General features: G+C 40.4%; 1 protein-coding gene across 1 annotated transcript in view; it reads left to right on the forward strand.

Annotated features, from left to right (window-relative positions):
• The window catches only part of ANKRD31 (ankyrin repeat domain 31), a 131,736-nt gene that overhangs the window by 74,662 nt on the left and 37,779 nt on the right, over positions 1–19,295 (forward strand). The window contains exons 13-19 of the mRNA XM_075067009.1: positions 1,650–1,711; positions 2,342–3,905; positions 4,480–4,740; positions 12,178–12,369; positions 15,498–15,640; positions 18,393–18,552; positions 19,046–19,158. Of these exons, the coding sequence (XP_074923110.1) occupies positions 1,650–1,711; positions 2,342–3,905; positions 4,480–4,740; positions 12,178–12,369; positions 15,498–15,640; positions 18,393–18,552; positions 19,046–19,158 (2,495 nt within the window). The remainder of the gene's footprint in view (positions 1–1,649; positions 1,712–2,341; positions 3,906–4,479; positions 4,741–12,177; positions 12,370–15,497; positions 15,641–18,392; positions 18,553–19,045; positions 19,159–19,295) is intronic.

The raw sequence follows: 19,295 nt of genomic DNA on the forward strand, positions 1-19,295 counted from the left end.
GCACACATTTCTTTGTTTAGGACAGACCTGTTTGCCAGCCATTTGTTGAGCAGAGCTGTGGGGTTTGGAACATGTGTTAATAACACCACCCAGGGGAATCTTATAACTTCATATACAATGTTACCACGCATATTTCACCAGGACAATACTGATCAGCAAATTATGAGTTTTCAAATGATACCTTACAAGGCAGCTTTGTACTTTATACAAAGATTATTACAGTAGTGTGTAGAGTGTGAATACAGGGGTGTATTCTGTCACATGCAGTAACTGGAATTCTCTGAGATGTGTGTCCCTACAGGTGCTCTAATACCCATCCTCCTTCCCCTCTGCTTTGGAGTTCTGTCTTATAGGACTTCATGGCAGAGAAGGAACTGAGGCCGTTTTGCCCATGCAACTCTATATATCCTTGGTACAGGGCATGAGGATATCTGGAGCACATGCATGGGCTGAACAGGCACTACAGAAAATCTCAGCTCTAAGACTCATGGAGTGCAACCACACCTGAAGTGGAGCACCCATAGGGACACCCATCTTGAAGAACTCCAGTTACTGCACTAGGTGAGTAATCTCTCATTCTGTGTCTCAGTCAGGTATTGACTTTCAGTGTAGAATATCTTAGTGCAAAGTTTCATGATGCTTGTGGGCCATGGAGACGTGGTTGTCACCATGAAAATTCTTCAGTTACTTGAACTTTATTGAAACCAGTTTCATAGCCAATAAGTAGTCACTGTTATGTGGTTTGAATTTCAAATTTTTTGAACACATGAGAATTTTTACACTCTCCCTGTTTTCTGTACAAAGAATTCCTTCTGTACGTTTTTCTGTCCTGTTGTGTGACTAATTAGTAACCGATAGAAGGTGAATGTGTGTCTTTTATTCCTCTCCTGATTAACTTTACATATGCCTTAGGAGAAAGCTCCCAGCTCTAGAAGGACTGTTTTTAACTGTTGATAAAGCTGTAAATACTGGAATGTAAGATCACAGTGGTTATATGCTATGATTTTAGTGCCTGATCTATTTACATAAATATCTAGAGCCAGATCATGGCCCCTATTCCAGCCCACTTATGCCACTCTGGCAACACAAAGGGGTGGCCAGAAAGGTGATTTAAACAACCAGCCAGCAATTAAACTAATTCAGAGGCAATCCCTGGCAGGTGTAGAGCTGATGAGTTGCCTTTTACACCATCCCATTTCCTTCCTCTGCCCAGTGTACAAAGCATGCTGGGGGTGGAAGCGGCATGACTTGAGCAACTTGTGAACCAGCTATCACTGGCTTCAGAATGGCCTCTAAAGGGCCAGTGCAGCATGTGTAACTTAGAGAAGCCTTGTGGCTACTCTTAAATTTCACTGAGGGTCAGACAGGCTACCAACCTCCTCAGGAATCAGGACGCTTAAAGCCACATTTACTCCTTCTTCTCCTCAACTGTACCAGGCAGACTTCTGGTACAACTGGAGATCTGAGCTCATGATTTTAATGTCTAACTTTTTTGATCCTTATGGGTTTTTTTGTTATTTCCAGATAGCAAATAGCTGTTAGGTTTCACTATGAGCTAGACTCTGAGCATAGGATGCCGTGCCTGTAAAACAGAGAATTGTAATTTTTCTTTTGATATTGATACTTTCAATCTCTCATTTTCCTTTCAGCTAAAAAGGATGTAGAGAGTACATTAAATGCTCAAAGAATAAATGACACACATCAGCATCAGGTAATTTTTTTTCTTAAGGAACAATCATTGTCATTTGGTGGTGAACAGTCATGCATTTGCTGTTCTACAATAAAGTATAGTAAAAAGGTAGAGCATTTCTGAAATGCTCTTCCCAAACAGTACATACTAAACATTTCATGACTAAAAATATTTTTAGCATATAATGAGGTGTGGAAAGACCTTTTTTCTTACTTGCTATAATTTTATGTGTTATGGTAAATGTCTGTGTAATTTACCTTGGTAGAGACTATCATTCTCAGAAATACTGTATTGGAATATAAGTGTTTTCATTTTTTCTCTGTTTAACTTACATCCTAAAACACTGTTTTATATTTTATTGATGATAAGCATTCACTGAACAGAGTATCATAAATACAAAAATAGACCCTTTATTTGGAAAACATGTTTTTGATAATGTCCTTGATGCTTTCAACATTTAGTTTAGTTTTTGTTGTGTTTCTGCTCCAAGCAGATCACCAGATGTGAAATAATCACTAAGACAAGTCCAGTTGAGTTCTACCATATTTTGTGACTTGTAGCATTGACTATACAGTTGAAGCAGCAACCTAGAATGAAATATTACAAAGCAATCTACCAGAAAATTAAATCAATCGTGTTTTGTTTTTGTAGTTGGAAGTACATTCAGAGAGCACAGTTCACAATTCAGGTGTTCGTAATAATAATAATATATCAAAGCAAGGATTTGTCAACTTTGAACAAAGTAGCAAAGAGAATTCAATAAGAAATGCCAAAGGTTCCATCTCCAGAGTTTTTGAGGATCAAAGATTGTTGAATGAAAAAAACTCAAAAGATACAAGACTGGTTCCAACACAGACAAAGAAATCAGCAGGAACTGCAAAAAAGATTGTATCTATCGAGAATGGCAGTGAGTACAAGACAATTGTGTCTCCTTCAGATACATCTAGAGACAAAACAAGAAGCAGAAGCCACAAAACATATGACCCTCATGTTGGACATAACACTGGGCTCACAGTTAATACCTCTTTCTCAAAAAGAATAACTAGGTCCTCTGTACATCATAATTATAGTTCAGATGATATTTGTGAAGTAGGGGAAAAGCCCAGCATACCCAAACAGGCAGAAATTCAAAAAGAACATGACTTCTGTAATAGTGATACTCCAGTTTCAAAAGAAAGGGAGAAGACTTGTGGAAGCAACAACAAACCTTCAATAATAATGACAGACCAGGTAACTAGTTTACTGTGCACTGAATCCTCAATTCCTGTAGTAAAAGCATCTACAGAGCAGTCTGAGAATGTTGAGTTAACAGAACTTGATTCTCACCCAGTACTTTCTTTGTGTAAAGAAATCAGTGTGCCTCTTGTGACTGCAGAGCAATGTTTTATGAATCAGGATAATGAACGCCATTGTCTTAACCACAATAAAGATGGTAGCATGGGCGACAAGAGTCTGACTGTAGCTAAGAGAATAAGTGGTATCCACTTTGTTGAAGAAAATATCATTTACAATGAGAATAATAGACCATCAGACCAAGTTCTTTTTTTGGAAAACTCCAAAGATCAAATTATCTTTGATATCGAAAGAGACAGAATTAATGAGGAGGAACAAAGTTTAAAACACTCTTTACCTCTTTTTGAAGATATTTCTTTACAGGGAAACCGGCTAGAATCAGAAAGCCTAACTGCACTTTCACCACAGGGAACTGTAAACCTCACTGATTCAGGCTATACAGTCCTATCTGAACAGTATATTGACAATGAGAATCAAAACATTTATAAAAATGTGTCTAAAGATGTAGATAACTGTACTTTACAAACACTTCAAACAAGTACAGAAATACTTTCATTGCATGAATTTTCAGCAGCTGTTAATAGAGCTAGTGATTCTGAAAGTCCTGAGAATTTTAGCATCAGTGTGCTAAGGCCTTTTGTTCATCAAACAGATGAGGGAATGAGGATGATGCTAAGCACAGAAGGAAGCAATGGAAGATGCTGCACGGAGAAAATTGAAGATGAAATGAATTCAGAGATTAACACATCTACAGCTTTACAGCTACATGAAAAAGTAGCATTTCAAGTGAAAAGAAAGAGACAGGACCTTCAGGAAATCAGCTTAGGCACAGATTTGTATTCCACTAGTTGTATGAACAAGAATTCACTTCATCCATCTCAGCTGACCCAAGAAACAGAGCAGGAAACTTCCCAAAAATCAGGTGAAAAGTTTTATTTTTTATACAATTTTAGGCATTCTTTGTAGGCATGTTGTAGTTTGTAATAGATGTTTTAGAGTAGTGCAAAATGTGCAGCATATACAGTAGCATACACAAATGGCAATGCATGAATTGCATTCCAGAAATATTGCCAGGTGTGCAAAATTAATTGATTGGACATTTTTGCAGCCGCGCCCCTGGTAGTTATTTTGTTTCTATCAAAATATAACTATAATATTGATATTGATTAAAGTAATGAAAATGAAGAAATTCTTAAGCACTCTTTGTTAAAGAATTTTTCTTTAAAGAGAAACCAGACTAAAACACTACATTTTCACAGAACAATTTTTGAATCCTGATTGATACAATTTTTACAGTTTTCATTGTATAGTGAACAAAATGTTCATAATGCAAAAATATTTCCAAAGATTTAGATAATTATATCATAGAAGTACTTTGCCTATGCTACATAAACACTTTGACATTAATTTTCATCAATCAGTTAATAGAGCTAATGTTTCTGAAAGTCATGAGAGTCATGGCACAGATATTTTAAGTCCTTTTGTTCAACAAACAGATGAGGGAATGACTGCTGAGAGAAGTGGAGAGCAAAGCACTGGAAAATGTTGCATTGAGAAAAGTGAAGCAGAAAGAACTGCAAAGAATAATACTCCTGTAACGTTACCATTACTTGAAACAGAAACAATCCAAACTAAAAGAATAAGACAAGACCTTCAGGAGACCAGACAAAACACAGATTTATGTGCCAATAACAGTAATTCACCTAATCTATCACAATTCAGTCAAGCAGCAGAACAGGAAATGTCTGAGAAATCAGGTGAGTTGTTAATAATATTTTATAAAGAAACATTTATTTTTCAAGATTTATAAGAAGGAGACTTTTGGTAATTTATAATGAATGATTTAGAAAAATTCGCATAGTGTATGAAGCATATATCCTGCCCAAGAAATCCCAAGTATGTGAACCACTGCCAGGGCTTCTAAATGCATTGATAGTTATTATGTAGCTATTGGAGAGTAAGCACTTAAATGATTAATATTTTTACTGACGAAGCTACAAGAATGAACAAAGTTTCAAGCACTTTTTCACAGTGTTGGTGCTTACTTCTTTACAGGGAAAAAAGCTGACTTAATGGGTTTGTTTACATTTACAGTGGCATGTAGAGTAAAGACACTGCATGCCAGCTGAGCTAGCACAGATCTAGCATAGAATCTCGGACAAGGATTCTTCTGTCTTCTTTGGATGGTTGAAGATATCTTTGTGGGCATACTTGATGGTCTTGCAGGTTGGGCTGAGCACCAGTTTTGTCCTGTTCAGCTCTCCATTCCACTTGACCACTCGGATAGCCACAGAGGTGTTCTGCAGCTTTTAGACTGAGAACATGATAACAGCTGTATGCATATACTATATCCTCTTCTCTCTGGTGGTCACAGCCTACTCCTCTTCATCCGCCTCCAGCTGTGTAGAATGCTGCCTGGTCCTCTTGACTCTGGTGGTTATAAACTGTCAGTCCTTTCTGATTTCCACTCTCACTGATTCCCTGATCACCAGTTCCCTTCTTTCTTGAATCTGGGATGGTGATGCTTCCTGAATCTGGTTCCCCAAGTACTCCTCAGCTTCTCTGATGCTCTGCAATGTCAGTACTTGTTCTTCAAACCATTAATCTTTTCCTTCATCACAGCCATAAACTTACTCTTTATAGACAGGAAGTCTATTCTGTCTTCAGGCAGGAAAGAAATGGCATATCCACTGCAGATCACAGTAACTGTTCCATCACTGGCCATTACTGTAACGAATGTAGAATTGCACCTAGAAAGAAAGCTTCTCACCCTACCTTCATCAAACTCTTCCCAAAACCCCTGTTTGGCACTCTTGTTTGATCTGTATTATGAGATATGTATGTGGATGTAAGCAGAGTGAGAATGAGCTCTCCCCTGATATCTGGTGGTGAGCTGTGGAAAAGGACTTCAGGGGCTGATCTCATTTTCAAGGACAGTAGAACTGTACTTGGCATTTTATGACAGAGGGACTCACCCTCACCTATGTAGCACTCACTAAGCAAGGGACATGGGTTCCAAACTCCAGTGGATTGAGAGAGGCTGGGGACAGGTATCTGTGCTTGGTAGTGTGGGCCCCTTCTGAGTGGCCAAAACACCACTTTTATCCCTCCTCTCTCCAGTGTGCAATAACAGAGCTAGTTTTGACTCCATTTGGAGTCTTGTTACATGCTACGGAGCTGAAATCATTGATACCTGGGTTTAAGCATTAGACCTACTTTGGGCTAGCAGTGCACTGGCACTGAGGCTCCCTTTCTACTATCTAAAATCACTGAGAGCTGATGTCACTAAAGAGCTGAGATTGCTGAGAGCTATGTTAAGTGTGGGGGTGGGGGAGAGGCTGAAGATAAGTTGGTGAGCAGCTAGCAGAACAGCTAGCGGAGAGGAGCAGATAGCGAAGAGCTGTGGCGTGGCGAGCGGAGTGGATGGCAGGGCAGCTGGAAGTGAAGACTGCAGCAGAGCCCCATGGAGTGGCGTGGCAATCAACTCGAGCAGCAGAGCATGTGAGAGTGGGGGAAGCTGGGAGGCAAACTCTGCAGAGGAACGTCTGCACTCTGGGGGCTGCAGTGACCAAGGTCAGAAACTGTGGGTGGGATGACTGTTGGGTTGCTGGACTTAAGACCCTGAGGGGAAAAGGACACTGCCAAACTTACTTGCGGGTGGGTCTTTTGCTCATGATTTGTGTTATGAATCCAGTTTGTGGTGTTTCCCCAACATAATGCCTCATTGTTTCCCTCCTTTATCAAAAGGCTTTTGCTACACTCAGACTCCATGCTTGCGAGAGGGGAAGTATTGCCTCATAGAGGCACCCAGGGAGTGGTGGTGATATGTAATTGTCCCAGGTCACTGGGCGGGGCTCGAGCCAGTTTTGCATTGTGTTATTGAAACGGCACCCCTAGATACTGAACCCAGCCCTTGTTGCTGCCAACTCTGACGGGCAGGAGAGTTACATGTATATACTTGTATGCATATTATTTTGTTCTCCCATTCTGTATTTCCAGTTGTAGTGGGAAAACTTGATCAAAACCATGTATTTTGCTGTGTAATCTCCTCTGGAAGATCATTTCACAACTCAGCTCTTTCTCCCCCTGCCTCCATCCCCGCCTCCATCCCCAGTTGAGAATACTATCTCTAGAAAACCTTTTATTCATCCAGTATTTTGTTAGCTGCATGGACCCATAGGAAAGCAGCTGTTTTGATGAATCACAGAAGGAGATGCCATCACTGAGGTAGCTGAAGGCACTAAAAACTGGGCCCATGGCTTCCAGCTGTGAGCAGAAGCAGATTGCAAACTACTAAAAGGACGAATATATATGAGTGATGCTTCTTGGCTTGCTCTTCTTCCTCTTTTATCAACTCTGTTATCCATCATGGATGGCTGGTTTTTTCCTTATCTTATCTCTTTCACACCCTGGTGGACTTTCTGACCCTTTCTGTTCCTGGAAAGAAACCTTTTGTTCCTACATTGTCGTATATGCAGTGGTCAATATGAGTATCTGCTTCACCCATCTACAGTACCTCACTCATTTGGCCCTACCTATTCCTTTTCGACATACATAGAACTAAGTGAAAATTGCTAAACTCTCTTCCTACAGTTTGGTCTGTCACAAGAGTTACACGTTTCCCACTGTGACAGACCCAAACCAGTGGGGTACAGGAGCCTGGTAGAGGGCAAATATACTGGTCACTGGATGAGTAGTTTTCTGTTCCCTGAGTGACCAGAGCAGGGGCTGCACTAGAGTAATCAGAACTGCGAGACCAATTAAGCAGACAGCCTAATTAGAACACCTGCAGCCAATCAAGGCAGGCTAATCAGGGCACCTGGATTTAAAAAGGAGCTCACTCCGTCAAGCAGGGGGGAGCCAGAGGAGAGAGTGCATGTGAGGAGCTGGAGGAAGAGGCACAGGAGCTGAGAGTGAGAGTGAGAGTGTGTGCTGCTGGAGGACTAAGGAGTACAGTGTTATCAGACACCAGGAGGAAGATCTGTGGTGAGGATAAAGAGGTGTTGGGAGGAGGCCATGGGGAAGTAGCCCAGGAGTTGTAGCTGTCATGCAGCTGTTACAGAGGTACTATAGACAGCTGCAATTCCACAGGGCCCTGGGCGCGGAGACCTTGGAGTGGAGGCAGCCCAGGTTCCCCCCAAACCTCCCAACTCCTGATCAGACACAGGAGGAGTTGACCCAGACTGTGGGGAAGATCACTGAGGTGAGCAAATCTGCCAATAAGCGCAGGACTCACCAAGGTAGAGGAGGAACTTTGTCACGCCACTAAACAGTTAACAGGTCAGTGCTGAGGTTTTGAATATTTGTTTAAAGTGTGGATACCACCCAGTTGCACATTTGATTTTTAATTCTGCTTTTTATGTTTGATAGGATTTTGATACTGAGTCACACACAAAAAATTTACATAAAAACAAACAAAAAATTATCCAATAAATTGGATGCTGTATTTGCCAAGTTCCTGTCCTTTCCCAGTCACAACCCACCTGAGGATGCACTCCAGAGGGAACCATTGTTCTTAGAGTAATCTAATGGTTCCTCATTGTGCTGCTGCAAATATTTTTTAGCAAACAAAGACTGTTGTGCATGACAACTTCACTGGAAAACTTTGCTATTATTTGTGTTCATTTGCAGCCAATTGCTAAGAGTCATTAGCTTAATGGGCTGTTGTTGGTTGTGGTTTTTTTTTGTTTTTTTTTTGTCTATGTCTCTAAAGACATCTCTGGACATCCTCCAGTCCCAGGAGCTTAAGGAAGAAGCAGGAACTGGAGAACAGATGATTGATTTGGGATTTCAAAGCCAGAAGCTTTTAGGCTAAAATATAGTACATTATCTCAAAGAAAACAAAGGGTTGAGTTGAAGGGGTACATGATGATACAAGCTGCCATTGTGTGCTCCAGAATCTCAGCTTTCATTTTGAAAAAGTAATTCCCCTGCCTTTAAGGCTGCAAAGATAATGTGAATCAAGTGCAGCTGATGCAATGATATGTACCTGAGTTTGCAAAGAGTGAGAAACAATAGCAGAGAGAGATGTGTGTATTGCCCCTATCCATCTCTAAGGGTGTTAACTCAGATACTCAGTAATGATCATTTAAATGTCAGTATTACTAATTTTCTGTGAGTTACAGCTCATTTTGGCACCATGAGCAAGTGGCACTTAAGAGAATATCACCCCCTTTTTTCCCCCCCTGTATCAAGGAGACTAGCTTTAGGAATTCAGGGAACTGAAGATTTACTGAGGAGAAGCAAAAATTGAAGTGATCAGCAGAGCCCCTGGATCTAGTTGGACCCCTTGTAGAGGAAACCAAACTCAAGGAGTCCAGCAGAGTAAACATTGTGAAGGGGTTCAAACTATGGCAATCTACTGTGATTGACATCTAATTTTGGCATCTCAGATGGGCAAAGCTTATTTTCTGGAGAGAGCTTGGAAGGGAGGTTTAGGTTGGACATTAGGAAGAACTTTTTAACAGTCAGGCTGGATAAGCACTGGAATAAATTGCCTAGAGAGGTTGTGGAATCTCCATCATTGGAGATTTTTAAGAGCTGGTTAGACAAACACCTGTCAGGGATGGTCTAGATAATACTTAGACCTGCCATGAGTGTAGGGGACTGGACTATATCATCTCTCGAGGTCCCTTCCAGTCCCATGATTCTATAATATAGATTTTAAATCCTAGTCAAATGGAATGTGTTTTCTCCATCACTATACATAGTAGGAAAGATATAATATAAAATTTGCACAAAGTGAAATCTGTGTATACAGCATCTTATAGGTAGCACATAAAGACTGTCATATTTTGCTTTCAGTTACACCACTGTAAATCTGGAATAACTTCACTGAAGTCAAGGAAATTATTATACATTTACATTTACAGTGTACTCTAACCTGTTTAAAAAGATGCTTTTCTGATAATACAAACCCAGGGCACTAAAAGAATCCCAGGGTTCCAGTTAAATGTTAACATGGCCAGTATTCAGGTACATAATGAATACATATTTTTGAAAACTGTATTTGAAAAATTCAGGAACATGATAAATGGGCACATTCTGCTCTGTTACAATGAGGCAGATCTGGATTAGCATCAATAAAAACAGTGGATATTTCAAATTTACACAAAGTTATAGGAGAGAAATTTAGCCCATGGTGTTTCAACCATTCTACAAGAGTGAAAAACATTTAACATTTCAAACTGTCATCTCACAAATGTTTCTTCCAGTTAGCCTAATACTTTACAAAATATGAAATCCTTTGACCAAGGACTACGTATGAGAAATTTCAAGCAGATGGCTTTCATTTTGGTGACATACCTATGCCTGATTTCATTGTCTGACAGCAAAGTGTGACATTCCCCAAGGTACAATCTGGACTGCTGAATAACTTTCCTCAGTTCTCCCTGGGATGCCTTTTACTCTGCTTTACCGGTGAACAGCCATTCCTGGCCAGTTAACACACACAGGGCTGGTCTACACTACGGGGGAAAATCGATTTTAGATACGCAACTTCAGCTATGTGAATAACGTAGCTGGAGTCGAATATCTAAAATCGATTTACTCACTCGTCCTCACCGCGCGGGATCGATGTCCGTGGCTCGCCATGTCGATTCCGGAACTCCGTTCGTGTTGGTGGAGTTCCGGAATCGATATAAGCGCGCTCAGGGATCGATATATCGCGTCTAGATGAGATGCGATATATCGATCCCCGAGCAATCGATTTTAACCCGCCGATACGGCGGGTAGTCTAGACGTGGCCACAGACTCCAGCATGTAACTTGCTCCCAGCTGCACAGTATTGAGTGCTACTAGTTAGCCCTCATAAATTACACTGCGGACGAATACCAGCAGATTCCTAATCTCAGCTTTGTCCCCCAGAAATGTGTGACTTGTACTGCTCAGTACACTACACTATAAAGTATGTAACTTCATCAGTGGAAAATTATATGCACCAACCTTCTTATCTCAAATGGAGTTTCCCCACACACTTTAATCCACACACTGGTTAAGATACAACAATAAAATAAGTCTATTAACCATAAAAAACTAGATTTTAAGTGATTACAAGTAATGATGCATAAAAGGATGGGTTACAAAAGAAATAGAAGAGTAAAACAAAAGTTAATACCTAATTTAACAAGCCAAGTGAACTTAAAAGCAAAAAGGTTTTGTCTCACCATACATTTATAGCAGTCTGCATTGGCTGAAAAGCCTTCCAGCCAGGACCACCTCTCCCCCAGTTCAATGTTGCTTTCTTTGTCTTTCGACCGTTGTAGCAGTCATGAGTAGAGATGGGGATGAGAGAGGTAATTTGTGTTGTGTGTGTCCTCCATTCTTATACCCTTAGTTCTCCCCTTTTTGATGATTATCTCCAGCTGGGGTCCAGGCGACAGGCAATCTGTTTACACAGAAACCTGCCTCCCCCTCCCACTGTGTCTTTGCCAATATGTAAAGTCCTGGCTCACATCCTTCTTCCTGCCAAGGAATGGCCATTTAACTAGATGATTGTCCAATTGATTATGCTGATACCTGGCTGGGGGTGCTCTGAAGAACTGGTTTGGGCCTGCCTGTCTAACTCTGAAACATGTTACAGCAATTTTATACAGTAGAAAATCAAAACTTTACATACAATGTTGATACACATATTTCACCAGGACAAAGTTCAGCAGATTATGAGTTTTCAAATGATTCCTCACAAGGCATACTTTGTACAAAATGTATCATAGTCTTGTAAAAGTGGTGAACATAATAGTATAGACCGTCACACAGTGTTATTCAGAGAAACTGTCAGTTGCTCCTCCTCTTGGTATCTAACCCTATGCAGCTTCCTCCCATTTCTGTCTAGAGGAGATGAAGTCCCAACAAGTAGTAATATCTCCTGAAGTCACTCCTGGTAACTGAGAAGGAGTCTATGAGAAATGTGTCAACCTTCTTGTTGCTATATAACATAGTTGTGCTGAATAACTATGTAATCTTCTCCCTCCAATTTTACCCCATTGCATTCTTATTGCAAGTTGTCTGGTAGTGGATTATAAACTCTTTGGGCCACAATCCATGTGTACTTGATCTGTATTATATTTTTGGTGCTGTCAAGTAATAATAATAATTAAAACAATGGAGTTGCACAGAGTTATGCTGTTTGAAGTGAGATTAGACGTTTGTCCCAGTTTTCTAAAGAGAAATTTTGGTGTTCAATATGTCTTTAGAGTCTTCACTATCAAGCAAAGAAGGGATAGCAGCTGTATCTGCTCAGCCTACCCATATTATAAGAGCTGGGATAAAAAAGAGAAATGCCAAAGGGGAAAGTCGCCTGCACCTGGCTGCTAAGAAAGGAGATTTATCTTTAGTGAAAACTCTTATAGCATCTGGAATATGTGTTAATCTAAAGGATAATGCAGGTTTGGATGTTTTAAAATTACTTCTTTGGTGATCCGCTAGTGATTCAGTTTGATGGCAATTAAGAAACTCAGTTTTTTTTTAAAACTCTTGAAAGAATGTAACCAAGATGTTTTAGAAAATAGCGTATTGGTACATAGTTTATTGAACAAAGTTAGTAACAAGGATTATTTTGTTATAAAATTGTTATCTTTGAATTTGTATTTGCAGTCTTTCAAATGATACATATGAATATTTTGGCAATAATATGCAGTATATTGACCAGCACATCAGACAACTGTACATATATTTATATACACACTTGTATGAATGTGTGTGTGGATGCATATACACACACACATCACATACTGTGGTGACATCTGTGGTGGGTATGCCCCGGGGTGCCACCTGGAACTGGGGTGCCACTGAGCCCTCTGATTCACCAGCCTGGGCTCCCTCTCTCACTGTGCTGCTGTGACAGGCTGCAGACCCACTTCCACCAGCATTCAAAGAGGTAACACCAAGCTGCAGTTACATGCAGGCTCTGTGACCAGCCATTGTATAAACCAACGGTAGAGAGGCTACAGCCAAGATTACCCCTAGTCCCCAGGCATGCACCCCCCACTAGAGTTTAAACCCAAAATTATACCATAGAGCATCCCTTCCTTGATATGGAGAAGGAATGCAACAGCTCTTGCCCCTTGAGCTAAGATTCCCAAGCACTTCACTCCAAACTTACTGGTTTTGATTAAAACATAAAATAAGTTCATTAACTACAAAATGGTAGTTTTTAAGTGATTATAAGTGATAGCAAACAGATCAAAGCAGATTACCTAGTAAATAAACAAACTCAAACTAAGCTTAACATACTAGAAGGATAAGATTTGAATTAACAATCTCACCCTGACTGATGATATAAGCAGGCTTGCAGATTTTTAAGGTACAAGCTGCATTTGCTTTGGAATTTAGGTTTCCCAGGGTTCCATACTCAGGCTAGAAATTCCTTTAGCCTGAATCCAGCACTTCCTCCAGTTCAGTCTTTGTTCCTCAGGTGTTTTCAGGACTCCTCTTGTGTGGGGAGTGAAGAACAACAGATGATGTCACTCCCTGCCTTATATAGATTTAGCATATGGCTGGAATCCTTTGTCTCAAACTCAGTTTGTGGAAAAACAGTGGTATCCAAGATGCAGTTCCATGTCATGTGGCCTGGTCACATGTCCTTGCATACCTTGCTGAGTCATAGCAGCCATTACTTACAGGCTGTCTGGGGTGTTCTCAGAAAGGCTCACCAAAGCTGCTTCTAAGTTTTTCTCAATGGCACATTACCTTGAATAGGTCTGTAGCAGGGTGGTCACCCCACTTCTGCCTGGAAGAGCTTAAAGCAGCCTGGGAGAGGACTGTGGCAGCAGGGCTGCCCAGAGGATTCAGAGGGTCTGGGGCAAAGCAATTTCAGGGGGCCCTTCCATTAAAAAAAGTTGCAATACTATAGAATACTATATTCTTGTGGGGGCCCCTGCAGGGCCTGGGGCAAATTGCCCCACTTGCCTTCCCTCTGGGCAGCCCTGTGTGGCAGAGACAGGCTGGGCTGATGGGGAAAGCAGCCACAGCTGTAGCCAGTGCAATCAGGGCCCAGCTGGCCCTTATAAGAGGCCAGTGGGCCAGAAGCACAGAGAGACTCTCTCTAGCTTTGAGAGGAAGGGACTTGGCTGCAGGGAGCTGAGAGAAGATACCTGGAGTGGAGCAGGGCTGGGGGAAGGCCAAGGAAGCTAGTGAGCTCCGGCCTGGAAACCCCCCATGCTGTGGCCTAGTGGAAGGCCAATTGGGTACTGGAGTTGCGGAGGGCAGCCCTTGGGTAGATAGAGGCAGCAGGTCCAAACCCCCCTTGCCTATGATGAGTGGCTTTTACACTGCAGTCTGCCCCAGTGAGTGGGGGCTAGGTGGTGACTGGCAGTAGCCCATGACTGAGGCAAGGTGGGGATAGAGGTTTGGGGGTTCCCCTGGGTGGGGAGACCCTGAGACTGTGGGGGTATTGCCAGGGGGCAGCACCCCAAAAACAAGGGGTACGGGTCCTGGGAAGGACACGGGGCAGCGGGACACCGGCCTGCAGAGGGTGCTCCAGAGGCTGGAAATGCTAATTCCCTGAGATGGCGAGCAGGAGGCGCTGCAGCAGTGAGTCCTGCACTGCAACAAGACCCTTCAGTCAGTTATCTAGACTGGAAGCATTTTGCCTAGTGGGTGTCACCTAGGTGTGACTACATGTGAAATACAGATACATAGTCCATATTCAGAACTTCAGATGCAAAAATGATATATGCATATAAATAGATAATCATATTCAGCAAATCATAACTTTTCCAATGACACCTTACGTGACCCATCTTGTACAAAATGCATCACAATTATGCCATAATAATATCAAAATAATATTACTAGGATGAATATGGGGTGTAGTATCACAACATCCATGTAATAAATTGCTCCGGTGTGTAATAAATTGCTCAGTGCTTAATAAATTGTGGACACACATGATACACATTTATCATATACCTCCCCTTCACTTTGCCCACTTGACTTGGGAATGCAGTGGCATTACTCACTGTAAATGAGTATCGCAAGTAAAGTTATCCGCATGTGTAAATGCAGAACAAAGTTCCCAGTCTTTGAGCCACTTCAGACAGTTCCATTTTTTTTAATTGAATTACAAAGTAGAATTTTCTTTCTTTTCCTCCTAAATGTAAAATTTCCTCCTAAACTATGCAAGCCTTAGCCCCAGGGATGGCCAGTATTCCATTCTGGATCCATGGCCAGTTTAAAGTTTGATATCACATGATGCCACCAGTGCTAGAAATGCTTTTGATTTCTTACATTTCTAATCTGCAATTTTTATTCTATTATTTCTGATAGTATGATTTAAAAAGCAGATAGTACATTTCTTTAGCCAGTATTGGAATAAATTATCTTTTGAGTCAACTGAATTACAACAGGGAAAAATTGCCCCAGTGTTTCAGGGTAATTCTTTGTTTCAGATTTATTATAAACAAAGAAGTTTGACAGTTACCAGACTGAATACAAAAAAGTGTATAATTGTCTGTGACCTGTGTGGGTTTCAGATATCAGAATCACAATCTAAATTTTGATCTGGTTTTACTAGGCTGGACAGCAATTCATGAAGCTTCCAACAGGGGATTTACTGATGTGATCTTAGAGTTACTAAAAGCTGGTGCTGATGTTAATAGCAAAAGCCTGGATGGGACTTTACCAATACATGATGCAGTTTCTGGCAATTATTTCAAGGTACAATTCTACTCACATTACCACGCCTAGGCCTGATTTTCAATCATGGGCACATGAATGCCACAATTGTGCATGCAAATGAAAACGATGGTTTAAATAACTGAATCCAAAATTATTAATAGAATACATGTGTAGACCAGGGGCGGCTCTAGCTTTTTTGCCACCCCAAGCATGGCAGGCAAGCCGCCAAAGGCAGCCTGCCTGCTGCCCTCGCAGGAACCGGCAGGGTGCCCCCCGTGGCTTGCCACCCCTGGCACGCGCTTGGACCGCTGGTGCCTGGAGCTGCCGCTGGTGTAGACTTTCATTAAAAATACATAAATGTAAGTTTTTAACCTGTCAAAATTGAAGTTCAGCTTTGTGTTTCTTCTGCAACAAACAGTGACAATATGAACATCTAAATCAGAGCATGTAGCTGTATTTCTTCTTCTGCTTAATGTACTGTTGATGTTAACTGTAAGAACCAAATTCTGCTTTGAGATGTACATGTATAACTCCCATTGAAATAACGGGAACTGAATACATATATCAGAGGACAGAATTTTGTCGTAAGAAGATACGGAACCCTGTAGGCCTGAAATGCAGGTCTTTGCCAGTAGGTGAAGAAATAAATGATTTTTAAACAACGGGGGCCACATATTTAAAGGAATTCATGTGTCTAACTCCACTCATTTCAAGGGGAGTTAAGTGCCTAAATACCTTTAAATACCTTTAAAGATCAGATTTTGGGCCTGATTTTGCTCTCACAATGGGGTAACTGAGGAGTAGCTTCACTGAAGTTAATAAGGTTATATTCGGTTAAAACAGATGAAAGTGAACAAAGATTCAAACCCAGTGTTTTTAAAAATGCATTCATTTTTAATTCTGACAGCTCCATTTTTTGGATCATAAGCAGTTTGTTAAAAAGTGTTTCAATTAATCTTTGAAGAAATATGTCTTAATTTTGTTGTAAGAATGAATGTGAGATTGTGCCATCTCCTCAATGTTAAGAGAAAGTTGAAAGCATGTTATGAATACTTATCCGCTGGAAGGGAGAGAGATGCATCAAGCTGAAGCCACATTCCAGTTAGCTAATTGCCCTGGTCTACAGTACAGAATTACTTTGGTATAACTATGTCGCTCAGGGGTGTGAATAAATCCACATCCATAGCTGACGTAGTTATGCTGATCTAAACGGTAGTGTAGACATGGAGATGAAGTTATTAAGCTGATAGGAGAGCTCTCTTCTGTCAGTTTAAAGTGTCTTCACCAGACCGCTATAGCGGCACAGCTGCACTGATGCAAATTTCTAGTGTAGACCTGCCCTTAATGGTAGCAGGTGGTTGTATTTGCAAAATGTAAAGGATCAGCTATCAGAAAAGAATGCTGGGAGAGGTACCCATAAAAAGGAGATCCTACATTGAGAAGTTTAGCTAATGGCCAGGTAGCTGTCTTGCTGCTGTATTTCATTAGTTTCTGTTTCTTGACACCTTCACTTTTCAGCAGAGAAATGTACTAACAAGGTAGTAAGAGAATTGTTATTACAGATAAACAAAGTACCTTTATTTTTTTCTTCCTAAATGAAAAGCTGTGGGAGGTCAAGAGATACTCAGAACTTCCCAGCAAGTTTACAGGTCCAGAGTTTCTAAGGTAGCATGCAATCAGGGAGAAAGAGAGAGGATCGGAGGTCTGCTTGGTAGAAGAACAACTCATGGATGAATTGATCCTTTAGGGGAATCTGAGGTATCTGAGAAGGACCAGAGCATCTGCACTGTGGTACACACCTTCTGCAGTTGTACTAGGGCATTCCATTCCCCATAGCAGCATTTTTCCCTTTGAACGCTCACTTTACCTCCATGTAAGATAGTTTGAAGGCCCAAAATAGTAGTCTGTGTAAATTAGTGCTGACAGTATTAATCTAAATGAGAATATTCCTGTATATTTGCCATGAAAGGGTGCCATATAGAAGACACTTAAAAGTCCATGCTGTTTTGCAAACGGACTTCCATTAAGTTAGAACTGGGTAGATGATGCCAGATTGGTTCAAACATACACACCCTTTCTCCAGTTAGTCAAAAGAGCAGGTTTTCCATCTCTTTCACCTTCTCTGTGGCAGAAAATAAAAATGAAGGAGATGATTTCACTGGCATGAATGGTGGACCAGGAAGATTCAGGCAGGAAAATCAGAGTAGTAAATCTGAAATTTTTTAGCAGGTAGGGCCTATGTGTGCAAACATATACAGCTTAACTTTTTAAATACTTAAAATAGTCCCATTAACTTCAATGGGACTAATCATGTGTTTAAATTAGGCATGTGCACAGGTATTTGTAGAATTGAGGCCAAAGTCACCATCACATACCACTGAGAAACAAAAATCCCCTTATTTTCTATATCTTGTTTATATTTATCCAAAATGATTATTTGACATTTACCAGATTCTCATTTGGAATTTATTTATGATTCTCAGTAGCGTAATGGGAATGTGTTGCGCATAGTGATGCTATGAAGATGACAAACTAAACAGGCAATTATGAATTGGTCATGTATTTAATAAACAAAAATTAGAAGTGTAAGACATGGAACTAAGTAGATAAATACAAAAGATACTTGCAAGCTAGATTGCTGTACTCCTCCTCCCTTCATATGTTTCTTTGTCTTGTTAGAGTGTTAACTCATCAAAACCAGAACTATGTCATCTTATTTGTCTGCATAGCACTTAGCACATTTAAGGGGCTACTGTGATGATGATGATAATAATTAAGAACTGTGTTCTAGGCAGTCAATATTCTACTACATCATGGAGCAAACCCTAATGAGAAGGACAAGTATGGAAAAAATGCTTTGGATGAAGCATGCAATGATAAAATGAAGGAATTGCTTAAGTCTTATGGCGCTACTGACAGTGACGTTGCTTATGCAACAACTGAGGTTACTGGTATGTTAGCTGTTTCATAATGTTCATATGATAATGTTACATCCTTGTCTCAAAAATGCTGCAAGTTTGCTTGATTGTTTTCATGTCAGGGACAGGCGTTTTCTAGCGGTAGTATATCCTTGATGGTTATTTATCTATATAATTAAGATAGTAGAATGTGTGGCACAAATTCTTTCCTGGTAAAGTCAGTGGAGTTATAAAAAGGATGTATTTGGTCTGTATTTCACTCACATAAACCTTGTAGTTTTTGCATTCAGTACTGGAATAACGTTTTAGTGGGTCTTAGACTTAAATACAGTCTCCAGAACAGTAGTATTTAGCTAATTTGATTTGATCTCGTTTGCATATACATTTTTTATTTATATCATGGTCTGCTTTTGAGTCTTAGTAATCTGTATAATTGGCATCTTTTCCATTGTATTGGTTTTATGCATATAATTTTAAAATAATAATGGAAATATATTTGTTTTCTTAATTGTGTGTGGGGGGGAAGATATAGGTCCTTCTAGGTCAAGAAGACCAACACATACTTATTGTGATTGCTGTAAAAAGACTGATATTCCATTGGTTTTGCACCATGATATGACCAGAGAAAAATGTGGCACAGTAAGTGTAGATATTGAGTTTTTTTAAATTGCTTTGCAGTGCAGTACATTTCATTTCTGTATATTGTCATCTGTTGATTGAATAATGTAATTACACCATGTGTTTAGATAAAGTAATAATCCCTGAAGTGCATGCTG

Source organism: Chelonoidis abingdonii, chromosome 6 (genome assembly GCF_003597395.2).
Source record: "Chelonoidis abingdonii isolate Lonesome George chromosome 6, CheloAbing_2.0, whole genome shotgun sequence".
Lineage (NCBI taxonomy): Eukaryota > Metazoa > Chordata > Testudines > Testudinidae > Chelonoidis > Chelonoidis abingdonii.